The 17,076-nt window shown below is 44.4% G+C and overlaps 2 protein-coding genes across 4 annotated transcripts; one reads left to right on the plus strand and one right to left on the minus strand.

Moving 5' to 3' along the window:
- Positions 1 to 452: 452 nt before the first annotated feature.
- LOC112877044 (protein tesmin/TSO1-like CXC 2) lies at positions 453 to 7,919 on the plus strand. Of its 2 annotated transcripts, XM_025941243.1 has the most exons (12): positions 453 to 605; positions 2,061 to 2,230; positions 2,313 to 3,156; positions 3,469 to 3,634; positions 3,740 to 3,863; positions 3,934 to 4,005; positions 5,320 to 5,500; positions 5,575 to 5,670; positions 5,774 to 5,840; positions 6,862 to 7,027; positions 7,123 to 7,488; positions 7,571 to 7,919. In XM_025941243.1, the coding sequence occupies exons 1-11, from the start codon at positions 537 to 539 to the stop codon at positions 7,469 to 7,471; spliced, it is 2,304 nt and encodes a 767-aa protein (XP_025797028.1). In that variant the 5' UTR covers positions 453 to 536; the 3' UTR covers positions 7,472 to 7,488; positions 7,571 to 7,919. The 2 variants fall into 2 exon arrangements, with proteins under 2 accessions (XP_025797028.1, XP_025797027.1); XM_025941242.1 differs by having other exon boundaries at positions 3,469 to 3,863.
- Positions 7,920 to 8,593: 674 nt separating this feature from the next.
- Positions 8,594 to 13,227, minus strand: LOC112874916 (organic cation/carnitine transporter 7-like). 2 transcript variants are annotated; one of them, XM_025938506.1, is made up of 6 exons: positions 13,010 to 13,227; positions 11,818 to 12,089; positions 10,725 to 10,962; positions 9,717 to 10,248; positions 9,426 to 9,628; positions 8,594 to 9,074 (listed from the first exon to the last, which is right to left on the minus strand). In XM_025938506.1, exons 2-6 carry the CDS (start codon positions 12,072 to 12,074, stop codon positions 8,865 to 8,867), a joined length of 1,440 nt encoding a protein of 479 aa, XP_025794291.1. In that variant the 5' UTR covers positions 12,075 to 12,089; positions 13,010 to 13,227; the 3' UTR covers positions 8,594 to 8,864. The 2 variants fall into 2 exon arrangements, with proteins under 2 accessions (XP_025794291.1, XP_025794292.1); XM_025938507.1 differs by lacking the exon at positions 13,010 to 13,227 and adding an exon at positions 11,320 to 11,425 and having other exon boundaries at positions 11,818 to 12,090.
- Positions 13,228 to 17,076: the final 3,849 nt, after the last annotated feature.

The following is a 17,076-nucleotide window of genomic DNA, read 5'->3' on the forward strand; positions in this document are numbered from 1 at the left end:
CCGTTGCTAGAGGCCACGCAATAAAAAAACAAACGTTCATGCTTGATTTTTGATTTTTTGAATTTCCACTTTACATTTCGTTGTTGGACATGGATTCATCGGTTTTGATGGCGACACACACACCCCAACAACAACAACAATTTAAGCGACCATGCTCTTTATTAAAAAAAAAACGAGAAACCCAAGATAATGGGCCAAATTCTCTCATAGAAAGATATAATGGGCCTATGGTCAGGACGAGGGGCACCAAGCCCACGATCCAGCATGACCCCGACCTTTCCAATTCTCTCTCTCTCTCTCTCTCTCACCCACCCTAGTACACGGCTAAACGTACCCACGTGTCAGAGACACGTCCCTCCCCACTCACCGACACCCGGGCCCCTCCACCTCTGAAAAGGCAAGGATTCCCGCCCACTGCCCACGGCGACCGCCTTTCAACTGAAAGCCGAGCGTTCCAGGCGGCGGTGATTGAGGAGCCGAGCGGGAAGAGACGGAGACGACGGCGCGGGTGACCTCTCCCGACATCGCCGGTGCGGATGGACCCGCCGGAGAGCCCCCCAGCCCCAGCCGCTCGACCGCCATCCGCCGCCGTCTCGCTCTACGAGGTCGGTCCTACTCCTCACCCCCGCCGCCCCCTGCCGCGGTTCGCCGCTTTTGTTTCCGGTGCCAATGCAAAGGTTCCTCCTTTCTCCTTGTTCTCCGACGACAGTGATGTGCTGCAATGGAATTTGGGATGGGAATGATGTGCTAGTCGGATGAACGGGTGGCCTGACGAACGCCGGGGGGGGGGGGGGGGTGTCAGTTCGTTCGTCTTCCCGGCTTACCTTTTGGGGAATTTGGTTGGCCGATTGGGTTCGCTGGGTCCGCCGGTTGGAGTTTTGATGGGGTGGTTAGGGTTTAGGACGGGCTGCAATTGATGGTGATTGGCTATCGCTTCTCCGATCTTAGGACTAGCGTTTTTTAAACTTCCGTTGATGTGGGGATGGAGGGGAAACATTTGGCTGCATTTTGGTGGTTCACCTCACTAATCAAAGCATTCCCCCACAATTTCCAGTGTTTCGGTGCTCGTAGGAAGCATTTCTGGATTTGAGGGGACACATTTGGATCTTTTAGGATACCAGGTGGTTTAGCTGTTGGGTTTTGGGAGGGAATATTTCGGATTTGTTAGTCGACACACGAAATTGTTTCCAAATTAAGCTCTTTTCATAGTGAAGCTTATGGGGTGTTTTGGGTTCAGGAATGGGATGATCCATCACCTTCTCACTCCTCACATTTTTGTTTGGTTTGGGAATGGAATGGGTTGATCAGTGACCAGCTCATGCCTCATCATATAGTCGCATGCACATGATTCGTGTAAACTTCTACAAATCAAACACCCCTTAAGGTTTTGATCCAACTCCTGCGGGCTGCAGCTGACAGTCTTTTACTCTGATCTGTTTATTATCTGGCTCAACATTTTCGACGAATTTTCATACTGAAAAGATTAGGATTGTTATCCACTGCAATGCAAATCATGCGGGGAAATAGGTGTTACCTGAGTGCCTGATCTGAAAGCCTCACATTTAGATCCACTAGGAAGCAAATCACACGGTTAAATAGGTGTCACCTGAGTGCTTGATGCTGAAAAGTGCATCTTTAGAAAAGAAAAGAAATAGCTTGCATTTGGTAGTGTAAAGAATTTTGGCACATATATCTTTTCTTTGTGTTCCTCTTGTTCAAACACTTGCACAAACATAATGTAGCATGGTTAATGCTAGTGTGGGTGGTTTCAGATCATAGTATGTATTTTTGGAGATAGCACCAAACAACCTCAATTACAGTCAATGAATTAATAATTTTGCAATGATAGAGCATTAGTAAGTTGCCTCTGGATATACCTGCACAAATACACATGTTCTCATGTGATTTCATTTTTCATGCAAAAAGATGACTACAGTACACTCAGATTATAAGATACTCATTTCTTAATCAAGCTTCCTTGAGTCTTGAGTCATAAGATACTCATTTCTTAATCAAGTTTCCTTGAGTCTTGAGTTTCTAATTAGGTTTTCCATCTGCAGGATTCTCCTGTCTTCGACTTCATCAATAGTCTATCCCCTATAGCAACACCGAAGCCTCTAGGTTCAGCACAAAGTGTCCAGCTATTCAAGTCATCTGATTTAGTACCTGCTTCATCAATCTTCACCTCGCCGCAAGTTAATCCACAAAGGGAATATAAACCCAGAACCAGGTAATATTCTATTATTTCTGATTTATATGTTTTTATCATTTAAAACTGGACCTTAGTTATTATGTCTTTTCATGTGGACCAGGTATGGTTATGCTCAACTTTCTCAAGGACTCAGTCCCATCTGCCAAAGGAATCAGATAGGGATTTCTAGCTGCATTGAACTGTCTGGATCCCCAACAATTGCTTCAGAAAATTGTAGTCCTTCTGAGTATGCAACAATTTATGCTCAACTTTCTCAAGGACTCAGTCCCATCTGCCAAAGGAATCAGATAGGGATTTCTAGCTGCATTGAACTGTCTGGATCCCCAACAATTGCTTCAGAATATTGTAGTCCTTCTGAGTATGCAATAATTTTGCCAAGCAAATGGCCTCAACCCATCCCGCTTGGTAGTGAAATCCTGGGAGATGCCAATAAACAGGATACTGATGGTAAAGCAGATCATAGTCCAGATGTGGGGCATGTAAAGCTATCAAGCACATGCTATGATCAGAATGGCATTGACCAATTGGACCCATCAACTTCTGGAAGAAATGTTCAGGAGAATGAGCTGACTAAACAGTATAATGATGACCTAGCAGCTTGCAGTTTAAACCACTTGATCTCACGTTCTGGTACTGGTAATGCTGTCATGTCAAAATCAGACCTGTCATTAGAAGCACAACAATTGAGCTGGAAACTAAGAAGTGATAAATTATTCATGCCAATGGATCAAGGAAACTTGGAGGATTCACGAAGAAAACTTTTTGATGGGTCAACTGGCTGTTATATCCAGAGTGCTGCAGATGACAGTCATGTTTACTATGCTGGTGCCGCAGAAGGTGTTGCAACTAATCATGACCCAAAAATGCTCCCTAGTGTTATTCAAAGCCAGTTGGTTTCAAATGAATATTTCTTTGACACATTCAAAATTCCCAGTGATGGCATGGTAATGGAGAATTTCTTGATACCACCTATAATTCTGTCTTACCTTTATTTTTAATTTATGTTTGTGTGATGGTAGAAGTGCTTATTTGTTTGTTGCAATTTGACTAATTCTGTGATACCAAATTTGAATTTCATTTGTCTTTATTAACTAGCTAGATACTGTACAGTTGAACGTGGGATACATCTAAATTGTATGTAATGTAACGGAACTAGTGGTGCAATCTTGATTTGACTGCGGCACATTTTATGCTTTTATTTTCCTACTTGAAGTTCTTGTCAGAGAAGCGCAAGTAACAAAATTTTCATCCTGCAGGCATTATCAGATCATCAATGCAGTGGTATGCATAGGCGTAGCCTTTTTAATGAGAAGGTATGGACATCTGATTTGAGTGGACAAAGTGGCTCGAATCTTCATCATGCAAATATATGTGGCGATAACTACATGAAGCCTCCGCGGTCCCCTGTGTATGCATTGCCTGGTATTGGTTTGCACCTGAATGCTGTTGCCTCTAATGCATCCAACAACAAGCCATTCACAATTAATCCTCCACTGCCACCTGAACTTAATAGTCCGACAACAATAGTTTCTTGCAGTGAGACGGGTCTCTGTAGCAGTGAGGTAAACACTCTTATTCATGATGATCACTCTTCTCAGAAGACCATGCCTAGTGTTGATGAGTCTTGCCAAGAAAGTTACAAGAAGAAAAGGTTAGTAAGATATGCCTCTTTTTTTTAGAATGTTTACTCAATAGATAACAAAATCTTTGGAACTTTGCAGGCGCAAGTTACAAAATGGTGATGGTGGCTCGTGCAGATGTTGTAGCTGTAAAAAGTCAAAGTGCTTAAAACTGTAAGGTCCCTTGCAATATACTGTTATGTTTCCATGGCCACTTTACCTATATCCTTAAGGGTGAAAAATCATGTGTATGAAAGCAAACAATATGATATTTTCCTACTTCAATTGTTCTAAGTTGCTTGTAATCACAAAACAATATGTGATATGGTCTACTGGCAGTTCAGGTATAAGACAAAATACATGCATATGCTTGATTTATGTGAAGCAGTTATTTGTTCATAGTTTTAAGCCTACTGATTTTCTATCTAGCTGTCTCCGAACCAAAACACATTGAAATTGGCTGGAAATCAGCTTGTTTTAAACTGATGTAGAAAGTTTCGAGTTAAAATACTTATTTTGCTTTTCATATTCTATAGAAATAAGTGTTCCATTTGAATATCAGCTCACCATAACTTGTTTGGAATTTAGTTTGCTAAATCCTGGTTTTTACGAGAAGCCCAAGAATTTATGATAATTTTCAGGTTTCTGGCAGTTTTCTCTCCCTGTCTTTGAGAAATGTTGAGTGCATCTAGTTTTGAGTTCTGGCAGTTTAGTTGGTAGAGGCAGTCATCCTTCTAACTAGTGCCGTTAGCTTTCTGCCTTACTCAAACCAGTATCACATACTCACTGTTATATGTTCTTATTGCACCTGAGTACTAGAGGTTTGACCAATGGAATTCAAATAAAATTCTCATCAAAGATAAAGTGTTCAAATTTTTTATTGCCATATCTAGAGTATGTTTGTGCCACGCGAGCTTCCAATGTAGCTGTAACTACAGTTTTTTCGTATATTTTTGCACAAAGAATAATCCAGAAGTGAACATATGGTATATTTTGAGATTTCCAATTTATAGTTGTAGTCATAAATGGCATTGTTGTTATATACTGAGTAGGCTGATTAATCCGGAATTGTTAGTAGTGAAAACCATGTTGCACTTTTGTATTCTGCTATTTAGTAAGCTACTAGTAAACATTACAAACTTGATGCATGTTCGAGCAGCCTTCAAAGTTCAGTCATGTCTGAACATTTTATATATTTCATGCCTGTTGTTAATCTCTGCACTTGTGCCTTCATCATATACAAAGGAAAATGGGTTGTTTGGCATATGTAAAAATGTTTACTGTCTGGGTAACAGCCCCGTGCAGTTTGTTCACAGCAAATTCCCGGTTTCTTTGAACATGCAATGCCTTAACATCTGAAAACCCAAGCAGATTCCATTACTCCATTGCTCTTTATGAAAGTGTCTTAACTGCTAGAACCAAGCGCATTTTGGCAGATTCCTGTCATGATATTTGAAATAATAACAATCCTTTGTCATTTCTTTGCAGTTACTGTGCATGTTTTGCTGCTAAAGTCTATTGTTCAGGATTGTGCTCATGTCAAGGTTGTTTGAATAATCATACTCATGAGGAAACAGTTTCATGTATTCGCAAGCGGACTGAATCTCGTAACCCTCTAGCATTTGCTCCAACAGTAACTCGCGCATGTGATTCTGGTTCAGATTTTGGGGTAAGAGCAGATCCTTTTAGTTGCATCTATCTTTTCTGTTCACTATTTTTCATTGCATGCCATTTGTTTTATAGGATGACTCTAACAATACTCCTGCTTCGGCTCGACATAAAAGAGGCTGCAATTGCAGGAAGTCTTCTTGCCTTAAAAAATACTGCGAGTGCTTTCAGGTACCAGTTAACTTGCCATTTGGTTTTCTTGACTTAATCCTGCTTGGTTAATATGTTGACCACTCATGTGCTTTATTTAATTTAATGTTATTCTTCTCAAAAGAGTGGTGTAGGATGCTCCATGAGTTGCCGATGCGAGAGTTGCAAGAATTCTTTTGGAAAAAGAAAGGGTAATTTTGATCCTTTCTTCAAATTTTTTCTTTAGAAAAATGCAACTGACCTACTGACGTGCTTCTCCATCTAATCTACAACCAATATTTGACAAAAATTGTGCTTGCCATTTTATTGCCATGTTCCTTCTTCACAGCACAACTTTAGGTTAAAAACTGCTGTATAAGCTCAATAACTATGTATTGAATTTTTCAGTTCTATATTTGAAATTAGTGTACATTTTTGCAAGGATTTCATATAATATTTTGAAATAGCCAGTTAGGATCCTGTGATCAAGGATAAATTACCGGGGATGCTGCTCAACAAGATCTCATAACCAACTCGAAAAAGGATACCCTAGCTTAAACACTAGATCACCGGCATACCTAGCTTAAAAGAAGAGCTGCGAAGATTAAATCACAGAAACTGCTAATTGATTTGAAGTTGAGTGGTTAAAATTTAAGTAGTTAAAGCATGCAATTTCAGGGTAGCATAATACTGAATTTGTGTTTACATACCAATCGATCTTCAGCTTTGAATGGAGGCTCATGATTGGAGCAGGCAATGAAATTGTTTGGCCATCTGAGCTACAATAATCTATTCCCATTTTGCCTTATATACATGTTCCCATAGCATGGTTTGCTAAACATTTAGGAAGATTGTATGGCTTGCCACTATGGCACTATGCTCTAACGGGGCACCAAAAACAAAGTTTCATTTAGTTTGAGGGATCGATAGAAACTTTGTTTAAGAAACATTCACAGTGCTATTGGCTTCCTATTTGTTGATATTCTTTGTGGTATGTCTGATGTCTTCCATCCCCTGAGTTTCAAGGTTGGCCATACTGTATATGTAAAAAGTTTAACAGATTACCTACTAGTTGAAAAATGTTTAGGATTTTTTTAAAACATAACTAAACGAAAAATCTCCCTTCAGTTTGCTAATTTGAATTTGTTTGGTTGGGCTAACTTTACTATATAACCTTTTGGTGTCATATCATTATTCGTTGCCATAGCTTAATGTTCTTATTTTCCCTTGAAGGGGCACTACTGTTAGCTACCGAGAAAATGGATAAAGGAGCAAAAGCAAAAGGCACTCGCTCAAAGGAAGAGAAACTTGCGTTTCACAAACAGGATGTGGTCAGTCAATCTGGTGATCTTACATCCACCGAGGATCTATTTGCAACACCTTCGCTTGAGCCTTGCAGGTTTGCATGTCTTGTGCATGGATTTAGCTTGATTCTTGCCTCCCTTTCGAAACTCCATAGCTCTTAACAATTTGATGATGAGTTCTCCCTTCCAGATCTTCAATCTTGCTTTCATCTACATGCTCCGAACCGCCAGTGTCAACAGTCGGATGCTCTTCCCAACTGCACAACTCTCAGTCTCCCATGAAGGCAGATGTTTTGTTTTCTCCTTCTGAAACCTGTGCTATGGAACCGATTCTTTTGGATGGTTCATCAAATATCCAGGAAGTGAGCTCATCTTGCACCACCAAAGTTAAGGTTGTGTCACCCAACAAGAAGAGGGTCTCCTCCTTGCAAACTGGTACGGGATTGTCCCCAATCGTTAGGAGTGGCAGGAAACTGGTTCTGAAGTCCATCCCTTCCTTCCCTTCCCTCACTGGTGATGCTGATAGTGAGCCCCACTAAGCAGTTTGGCACCAGAGGTATGCATTTGTTCTTCTCTTCTCTTCTCTGATGTTTCTATTTTCAGTTTGATTACTTATTATGCACTTCCTTTTTTTTCAGTCGGGCTGACCGGTTCGGGAACCCTGGATCCTTGGAAGCTGACTTCGACAAATTTTGTTTTGATGAAGAGTTGAATGAACTTGCTTTAGCTGTTCTAACATATAGAGACACTTATGCTAATATTTCTCGAGAGTCCGAAGTGCACGTGAATGACCTGTCGTTACCTAGTTGTTAGTCCTATTCACCCCTTTGGTCTAAGGCCGTCGGTATGTAACTATATATATATATATATACACAGATCGTGGGCGATAAGTGCACAGGTATCGAAGAAAAGAATGCTTAAATGTAGCATCTTAATAAGTTAGTTTTGCTGTACTCCAGTTTGTGTCCAAACATCACCGCAGCCATATCCAGTCATTTTTACCACGTCTCTTTTATGACAAGTCCAAATTGAGCGGGTGAGACTAAATATATTGTTTTAATGTGCATGTTTTTGGGGCTTATTTCGACCAACGGTTCGGATCCATGTCATATGAAGATGAGCCTTGAGAACACGCTTATAGCATGGTACCACATCCTCGTTGTGAGGCTATCAAACAACCCTGGTTCTCAAAAAGAACTTTTTTTTGTCAACAAAAATTATGTTCTTCCCCTCTATGCCATTGTAAAAAAAAGCTTTCCTTCCATGCTAGTATTTAAGTTTTTGTTGGCCTTCTAATCTTCTTCCTCCTGAATCCATCTTAGTCCACCCAAAATCCAGATGCCCAATCCTCTCCTTGTAACCTGCTCACCTTGCGATGAGGTGAAGGGAGTGGGAGAGGCTGTGGCACCATCCTCTCCAGCGCACTTGCCAAGGACCACCGCATTCACATTCGACAGCAATCAGTGTACACCCCTGCATCTTCTGATTTCCATGACGCGCTTCAGAGTACAAACAAGCACTGAATCGGCTTCGTAATATTCAAGCAGTAACATATTCAGAAAAAAACTCACATTAGAGACCTTGACCTCAAGAAGAATTAAATTTCCTGTAGACTCATTCAATACAGACAAAGTTCTGGCTTGCAAGAAATGCAGACAACGGGAATATAACTCGGCATGCAAACCTCTTTTTTTTTTCTTCCCGAAACGCACTACAGATGCAGAAGTTTGCTTTTCAATATTTAGGGGTACAGAATCCACATGGAAGTGTCTAACAAGTTTGGAAAGTCCTGCATATATTTTGAGGAACTATCCAGCTTCGCAGACACACCATATTTATTACATCTATATACAATGATGGTAGAAATTGATAAAAATGGTGATGAACTAAAGCTACAAGCTCATCAGGAAAACGCAGTGTGATTTTGTAAAATTAATCCATTCCACGGCCCTTGGTCTCTACAGGGAAGAACATACAAGCAACTGCAGCAAGGCACAAGACCACCTCAAACACCACGAGTGCTTCCATCTGGTGGCAGCTCCCCAGCAAAGCAACGGCAACAAGAGGGCAAACGACCCCACCAACTCTACCAATGGCAGTTGCAATCCCAGAACCGGTTGAGCGCACATATGTTGGATACACCTATGAAAAGAAGGGAATTAGATGGCAAGGCATACTCTGCTACCTATGAAAAGAAGGGAATTAGATGGCAAGGCATACTCTGCTGCAAGAAAATAAGTATTGAAATTGACAAAGCATGTTCAGAGTCAAAAGACCCAGACAAACATAAAGGAGATCAGTAAAGGATATGTTAGTGATAGAGAGGGAAACACATAGTAGGCCCAAATGGATGTGGAATACTCTCTCCATGGATTTTCAGATAATTTATGGTGTCGGACCCTGTTCTACAAGAACTAATACATGGCAGTTTTACAGATTAATTAAGAATGGTATTGCAAATACTACTATATGCCATAAAATGCTGAAACAAACCTCTGGAGCATAAAGACACAAAACTGTGAAGCTCCCCATGGCACACGCACGAGCACCAAATAGAAGAATAGTTGTCAACAACTCATTCTGATGAAATACAAGTGGTCCAAGGAAAGCACAGCATGCGAACATCATAGACCACATTGAAGCTTTTCGGCCAAACCAATCAACGAGAACAGCGGACAGAATTAAACCTGGGATTTCTGCAGAGATTCAAAACCACGAGTTAGTGGGATATTCAACAGTGAGACATAATAGGGGGCGAAAAGTAAGGGAGTTATTATATGATACCTGCTAAACTAGTGATGAAAGTATCTTTATAAATATTGGTATCTTTTTGGTGCAGGCCAAATATCACACCAGATGCGCAGCTTCTATTTGCATCACTCAATTGCGATGTCAGCAATACTATCCCGTAATAAGCAAAGGAATTTGCATAGAAAACAAACCAAAGAAGAAGGGTTGATTTGAGCAGATCGCGCGATAATAGCGTGCGCAATGCAGCAAGACTGCCAGATTCGGAGCTCACAGCATCGTCAACTTTGCATTCCTTCTGTCTGACAGGAAGAAGACACTCACTCTCGGAAGCAAGATTGCCATGGTCAGTTTTTGTTTCTCTATTGTATATGAGAACTCCTGGAGGAAGATCTGATTGATTTGCACTGGCCATTCTCTCCAGGACAGCAGTTGCATCGGCCATTCTATTTTGTACACAAAGGTAGCGCGGAGACTCAGGTGTAAGTCCAAAGAAAGGAAGCATGAGGACGCATGGAAGGGCGGTCAAAGCCAGTAGCCACCTCCAATTCAATGCCGGTAATACAACCTGCAAGCAACAAATACAAATTACTAAAATTTAACAGACAAGCACGTAACTAATAAAATATAAGCAAGAAGCATCATTAAACTGATTACCAAATCCGAAAGTTATTGAAATTCAATTATTTTTTACTTGCTGCAGAAACTTCAAGAATTCAGGCTGCACATATTAAGACATCATACATATCATGATAGAAATAATATCAACATATGCCAAAGTGCATACAAATAACAAATGTGCTTCACACGAACCATTCCAGCACATGACAGAAATGTGCTTGAATCATATCCACCATATTCTACAGAAAGTGTACGCAAGTTTCTTTCATTCTTTTTGGTTCTGTAAATGCATCATAACATATCACTCTTCATTTGGGTTTTAATTTTTTTTTTATAGAGTTTGCTCATGCAAATGGTGGAGCAATTTGGCATGAAAAGGGGAAAGCTAATAGCTGCATCTCAAAGGAACAAAAATTATCATACCCATGCAAGTGAAGCCTCCAAGATTGTGCCGAGTGTCCAGAAAAGGGAAAAAATAACCATCCAAGTGCCACGATTTTGTGCAGGAACAAACTCCAAAAACCAAGATATAAACACATGGCTGCCACCCACTCCTACTCCAACGAGAAACCGAAGAGCCACCAAGCATAAGTAGTTAGGAGATAAAGCACTTAGAAAACCCATTCCACTAGTAAACATAGTTGAAAACAATAAACCAGTCCTGAAATAAGGAAAATGTAAGTTTTATCTCATTTATGCTTGACATAGAGGAAGTGGAAACAAAGTAAAGAATGGTATTGAAAGGTAAGGAAATATCCAGCTTATCCCTTTCTAGTTTCATGAAAATCCAGTGCAATACTCATTTTCTGAACCAGTGCAATATTCAACAAAACTAGTTCTTTAATACCCATTTCTTAAACCAGTGCAATACACAACTACCCTTCAAGATGGTTGTCAAATTCAAAGTGGTGTTGCAATGTTGGCTGCTTATGTGGATCCTTTTCAGTATTCAGGTACAGGCAGGGTAGAGGGAATGAGAAGAAAAAGCAAGATGAAGGGAATTTATCTATGTTCTTACCCCGTAATCCTTGTGTGTCACTGTATGAGGTAGCTTGCGTGCTGACATGGCTAGTTAGTTTGCTGACGAAGCAAATCTAGCCCAGCCGGATGCCATGAGCAAACCACTACCAATATCAAAGTAAAGAAAGTAGAGGATGGTAAATTAGAACTTATCCTTGAGAACACATTGCAGATTCGTTTTTTGTGTCAAATTTGCTAACAAGTTTAAATGTGATGATGGCTTCTTACTGAATTGACTTATTTAGCATTCAGGTCAACTTGGTACACACTTGCAGTTAATAATCACGTCATATCAAGCATATATTAGTTTATGCTACAAAAATCCATAAAAACAATATCCCTTCAGCGCATATACCATAGTTGGGTAGCAGGTCATCAGAAATGTGTATGTTGAGCCTTAAGAGCTGATATTGTTAATTTGAGGTTATGATATAGGTCAGAAAGGTTTGTAGTAGAAAACTGAAACATGAAAGTGTTTGTTGGATGAGACCCATACCTCCGCCCATATTTGTCAGAAACAAAGCCCCAAGCACAGGCACCTATCAGCATTCCAGCAAAGACAAAACTTGAAAGCATGCTCTCATTCTGTGGGGAGATATTCCACTGCTCTCGTACGAATGGCCCAAGAAACGACAACAGCATGAGCTCCATGGCTTCTGCGACCCAACCCATGCCAGCATAGACAAGAACAAGTGCTTGGGATCTCCCAAACCCCATCTTTGTGAGCGCGTCATCTGTAGTATATGTCTCCATGTTGGCAGCCAGCACCTGCGGATTCAGAGAAGTATCAGTCATTCTGTCAGAAGCATCCCAGTGTAAACTGAGTTATCTGAATGATTTTAGAGCTCACTGATTCCTTCAGTAAAACCATATTAAATAGAGTGATTACCCACTAAATCCTTTTTATTTCACCTCTGATTGAGGTTAAGATCAGAATGTGAAGCATAATCGACCAAGGGTTATATATTCACGTGTCTGACTGAAAAGGGCGCAAGGGAAGTGAATTGAGCAAACTGACAGACAAAGTTACTTTACTGGCACCGGAAGGAATATCATTGGCTGGAAAAAAGAAATCCATGCTTGATCCAGTCGATTGGACTAAGGATATCCATAGAAAGCTAACACGAACCCAGTGCCGACCTTTTATTTTACTCGGAACTGATTTCTTTATCCATGATCAGAATTTTGACCAGGCCAATAGATTGGATTAAGGATAGGACTTAACCTCAAACAGCATATAAGAAAAAGAAACCGTTTGATTTGATTGATCGACCGAGTAAGCGAAACTAGACAGACACTGCTGGAGCAGTTTTAATCTCTTTTCCTTCCCTAGTTCGATTCTTCGACGAAGGCCGGAAAATGGTTTTTTTTAATGAAGCCGGAAAAATGGTAAAAGCGAAAATAATGAACATGAGGTCCGTCCACACATCGAAGGAAAAACTAAACCAATCCTGAGGACAAGACCGCATCAAGATGCGGCAGCTAGATCACCAAGCCAAGCATGTACTATCCGCAAGATGGAGTCGTGCACGCCCCGCCCACCAGGCTCAACTACCAGCAAAGGCAAAGCTGAGAAAAGGCGTACTGGCAAAAAAGAAAAGAAAAAGAAAAGAAAAGAGAGAGGGAAAAGAAAAGGGGGGTTAATTCGATGAGCGAGGAAATGGAGAGCGGGCGAAGGAGCGACGCACCCTTGATTCGGAGGGGAGAGGAATGAGGCGCCCCGCTGCCGGCGGCGGGTTCCTGCGGCGCTGGCACGGCGGCGCCGGCCGGGATCCTCCCTTCCTTCCAGGGAGGGGGAAGGGGGGTTGGTGGGGGCGGAGCAAATGCGATTAGGGCCGAGGACGGAGACAGGAGAGGGGGCGGCGGGGAGCGAGCGAGGGCGGGCAATGGCGTCTCGCCGCGAACTCGGACGTGTCGAGGAGACCAAATAGCTGCGTCGCCAGGGGGCGGTGGGCCCCACGCCGCTGCGCAGGCGCCTGTAGCGTTGCGTCACGTCAGCGCGCGCCAGTTGTCGATTTCCTCACGGGACCTGGCGACCGTCACACGAGTCTGGCCACCCCGTTAATCTGATTAATTAATATACTTGCTCCACGATTAGTGGTGGCACATTAATATTATCCTCGCAAAAAAATTATACTATTTTAGGTTAAAAGTTGTCACGCAACATCGAACCATTTTTCACAGACAACCTAGCAATACAAAATCCGTACGCTGACGGTCAAAATAAAAGAAAATTATAGCCTTATAAAAGAATCACCATATTTCCCGGATCATGACGTGCGGAATTTCCCTGGCCTCTCATCGTTGCGCCTAGAAACTTCACTCATCACTGACTCTATCGAAGGAAGGAAGCGGACGTGGACTTGGCTGTTCGATATCACGGCACGCCAGACACGTTCTGAATTTATACGCTGATGGTCCAGGCACGAGACAAGCTTCGCCTGATTTGTGCTAACCGTGTACAAATTATTCTCGATCCACATCTGTAGCCCGTCCTTCGGCCACGCAGGGTAAGCAATTTGGTCTTCGCAACCGGAGATCGAGGTCTAGGAGTAGCGGGTATCAGATAGCGTCTGGGTTCAGTGTGTGTACTATACATGTTGAACCACACCAGTCCGCCATACGCTAGGAACGTACGGTTGATTTTTCTTTTCTATTTCTTCTTCTTTAAATTGAAACGAAACATTGGTTTAATTATTAGTTTGTGATGCCGTGTGAAATATGTAAACCCTTATGCCCGAAGAACTCCCTCGTGTTAGGGTTTGTTGCGGTACAAATGGAAAATCAACACGTGTCATCGCCGTGGACGCATCATTTCTGCGTTGCGTGATTGCGTCTACCTCACGCGAAACGGCCACCGCCGACCGAGCGAGTCATCCTTGACTCGCAAAAATATTGAGGGCCTTCGGGCATACATTTAAAATATGCTCGATCAACTCTCTGGGCACTTCTGGCATATCTACTGATTTCCATGCGAATATGTCTCGGTTAGCCCGAAGAAAGCTGACGAGCGCGAGTTTCTATTTGTCACCCAAACCCGCACCGATGATGGCGGTCTTGGATGAATCTCCCTCCTGGAGCTGGATCGTCTTGAGGGCCACATCATCAGTCGACTGGATGCTCGACTTGTTGGCCTTCTTGGAAGGGATCTTCACCCCGGTCTGGGAGAGCTGCTGCGCGGCCGCGAGTACTTCTCCCGAAGCATCTGGCACGCGAGTAGTCGAAGCGTACTGGATCGCCTCCTGATTGCAGTCGTACGACTTCTTCAAGTCGCCGCGGAGGGTGAGCACTCCACCGAGTCCTGGCATCTTAAGAAGCAGATAGACATAATGTGGCACTGCCATGAACTTGGCAAGTGCCGGTCGACCCAGTATTGCATGGTAAGAAGAGTTAAAAGTAGCCACTTCGAACTTGATGAATTCAGTACGATAATTCTCCCGCGTGCCGAAGGTGACTGGGAGGACCACCGTACCAAGCGGGTGCGCCGTATTACCTGGGACGATGCCGTAGAAGGGGGACTTGCTGTGAACCAGCATATCCTTGAAATCCAGACCCATCTTCTTTAAGGTGCTGACGAAGATGAGATTGAGCCCACTCCCGCCATCGATCAGGACCTTGGTAAGCTTGACCTCCGCCACCACAGGATCCAGGACCAAGGGAAATTTACCGGGATCGGAAAAGCTCGTCCACTGGTCATCACGAGAGAACGAGATGGGGACCTCCGACCAACGGAGTGGTCGTGGTACCGCCGGCTCAATGGACAAGATCTCTCGAAGAAGCAGCTTCTGGTCCCGCCTGGAACCGAAATCCTCATCTCCTCCGAAGATAACGTTGACGACCTTCGAGGCATCCTGGAATTTCGGGTTGCGCCCGTGATCCTCCTGATCATCGTCCTCGGGTTCCTTGTCGGCAGGCTTCTTATTCTTCTTACCACCACCAGAGTTGCTGAACATCCTCCGAAGGTGGTAGCAGTCGATGGCGGCGTGGCTGGCGCCCGGGTGCCACGGGCACTTCTTCTGCAGGAGCTTCTCGAACTCCTCCTGAGTTGTCGACTTCTTGCCCCGCGAAGGACGATCGATAGCCGCGATGACATCATCTGGCTTTCGTTTCCGGGGTGGCCCGGAAAAGTCCCGCTGGCCTTTGTCGCTGCGGTTGTCGTTTGGGCGCCACGGACTGCTATCGTGGCGCCGCGGGAACCGCTCCCGCATCTTCTCCTCCTGCTCGGACCAATCGTGCATCATATCACGAAGGCCCGCAACAGTTTTCGGCCTGTTCCGCCCGAAGTCCCTGTATATGCTCGGGTCGGTGATGCCGTTATAGAAACAGTCGATGATGTCCTCCTCCGAGATGTTCGCGATGGTGGCGCGGACGTCGAAGAAGCGACGCGTGTAGGACCGCAGGAGCTCGTTGCGTTCTTGCTTGCACTGGGCAAGATCATGTCGAGTACCTACACGAGCAATCGCTCCCTGGAAATTGTCGATGAAGACCTTCTTAAGTCATTCCCAGGAGTCGATGGATTTGCTGCCAAGGCTCTCCAGCCAAGTGAGCGGCGCAGGATCCAAAGCCATCGGGAAATAGACGACTTTGGTAACGTTGGAGTCCCCTGCTATCTCGATAGCCGTGGAGTAACAACGGAGCCACTGCTGAGGAGCCTGCTTGCCGTCATACTTGGTGATGCCAATGGGTTTGAAACCCTCTGGGTACTTGTAGCTGCTGAAACGTGCAGAGAAAGAAGGAAATCGATCACTACAGTCAGTACCTTCGTTTTCGACTTCTTCGCGGGTCTTGCGCCTGGAAGAAATCACGGTCCGCGCATCGCGGCCTTCATTGATGTGCTGGCGCAGATCCTCCGGAGGAAGTCGATGATTGGCTTGTCGTGGCTGACCCCCTTGCGGTGGCTGCTGCCACCCGCCAGGGGTCTGGCTCCCGCGAGCGTTGTCGTTGCTGGGCTGGTGTCGAGGACGGCCGCCAGCCGTTCGGCTATGAGCCTGGCTCCGGCTCTCACCCATGCGCTCCTCCCTGATGGTGGGCGCCGGGTTGTGCTGATCCAACTGGATCCAGGCCCTCTGTGCATAAAGGAGCGCTTGACGCACTTCCGGATCATGGCTGCGCTCGAGGATGGCCGTTACCCTGGCGAAGTTGGCCACCGGAGTCCGGAAACCCCGCTCGCTTACGGCGGCAAACTCAGGGTCGAGCTCGCGATGCATAGATTGCCTTCGCTCGTTGGCCCTCCTTCGCCGGATCGCGCGGGCCCTGTTCCTGGCCCTCCGCGCTTCGCGATCGGCATCGTTCTCGTCAGCGGCGTCGGCTGTGATCTCATCCTCAGAGATCTCTTCAAAGTTGACGATGAGGAGGTCCTCATCGCCCTCGCCTTCTTCGGCCATCAGCACCTGGCGGGAGGAAAGCTCATGAGAACTTTCGTCGACTAGTTCAGTCGACCCCTCCGCCACGGTGGCCAAAGGCCTGCCCTCTTGAAAAGGCAAGGGCTCAAGGTGGGCCACGAGTCGACCCTCTGCCTCGAGTAGGTTGGGGAGCGGCATGCCCCTCCAATGCACCACGTGCCCCTCCGACAGAGAGGTGACCACCAAATCACCGGTATCGGAACAACCCGAAGCCCCCCGACAAGCGGTGGCTTCAAGCTTTCCAACCTGGAGTAGCAAGTCCAGGTCCTTCTCTAACATGGAGAGGGACCCAGAGGCGTTGGCCTCCTGAAGGTCAGTGGCCGATTCGCACAAGCCGAGTTGAAATCGGTTAT

The sequence above is a fragment of the Panicum hallii genome, chromosome 9 (genome assembly GCF_002211085.1).
Source record: "Panicum hallii strain FIL2 chromosome 9, PHallii_v3.1, whole genome shotgun sequence".
Classification (NCBI taxonomy): domain Eukaryota; kingdom Viridiplantae; phylum Streptophyta; class Magnoliopsida; order Poales; family Poaceae; genus Panicum; species Panicum hallii.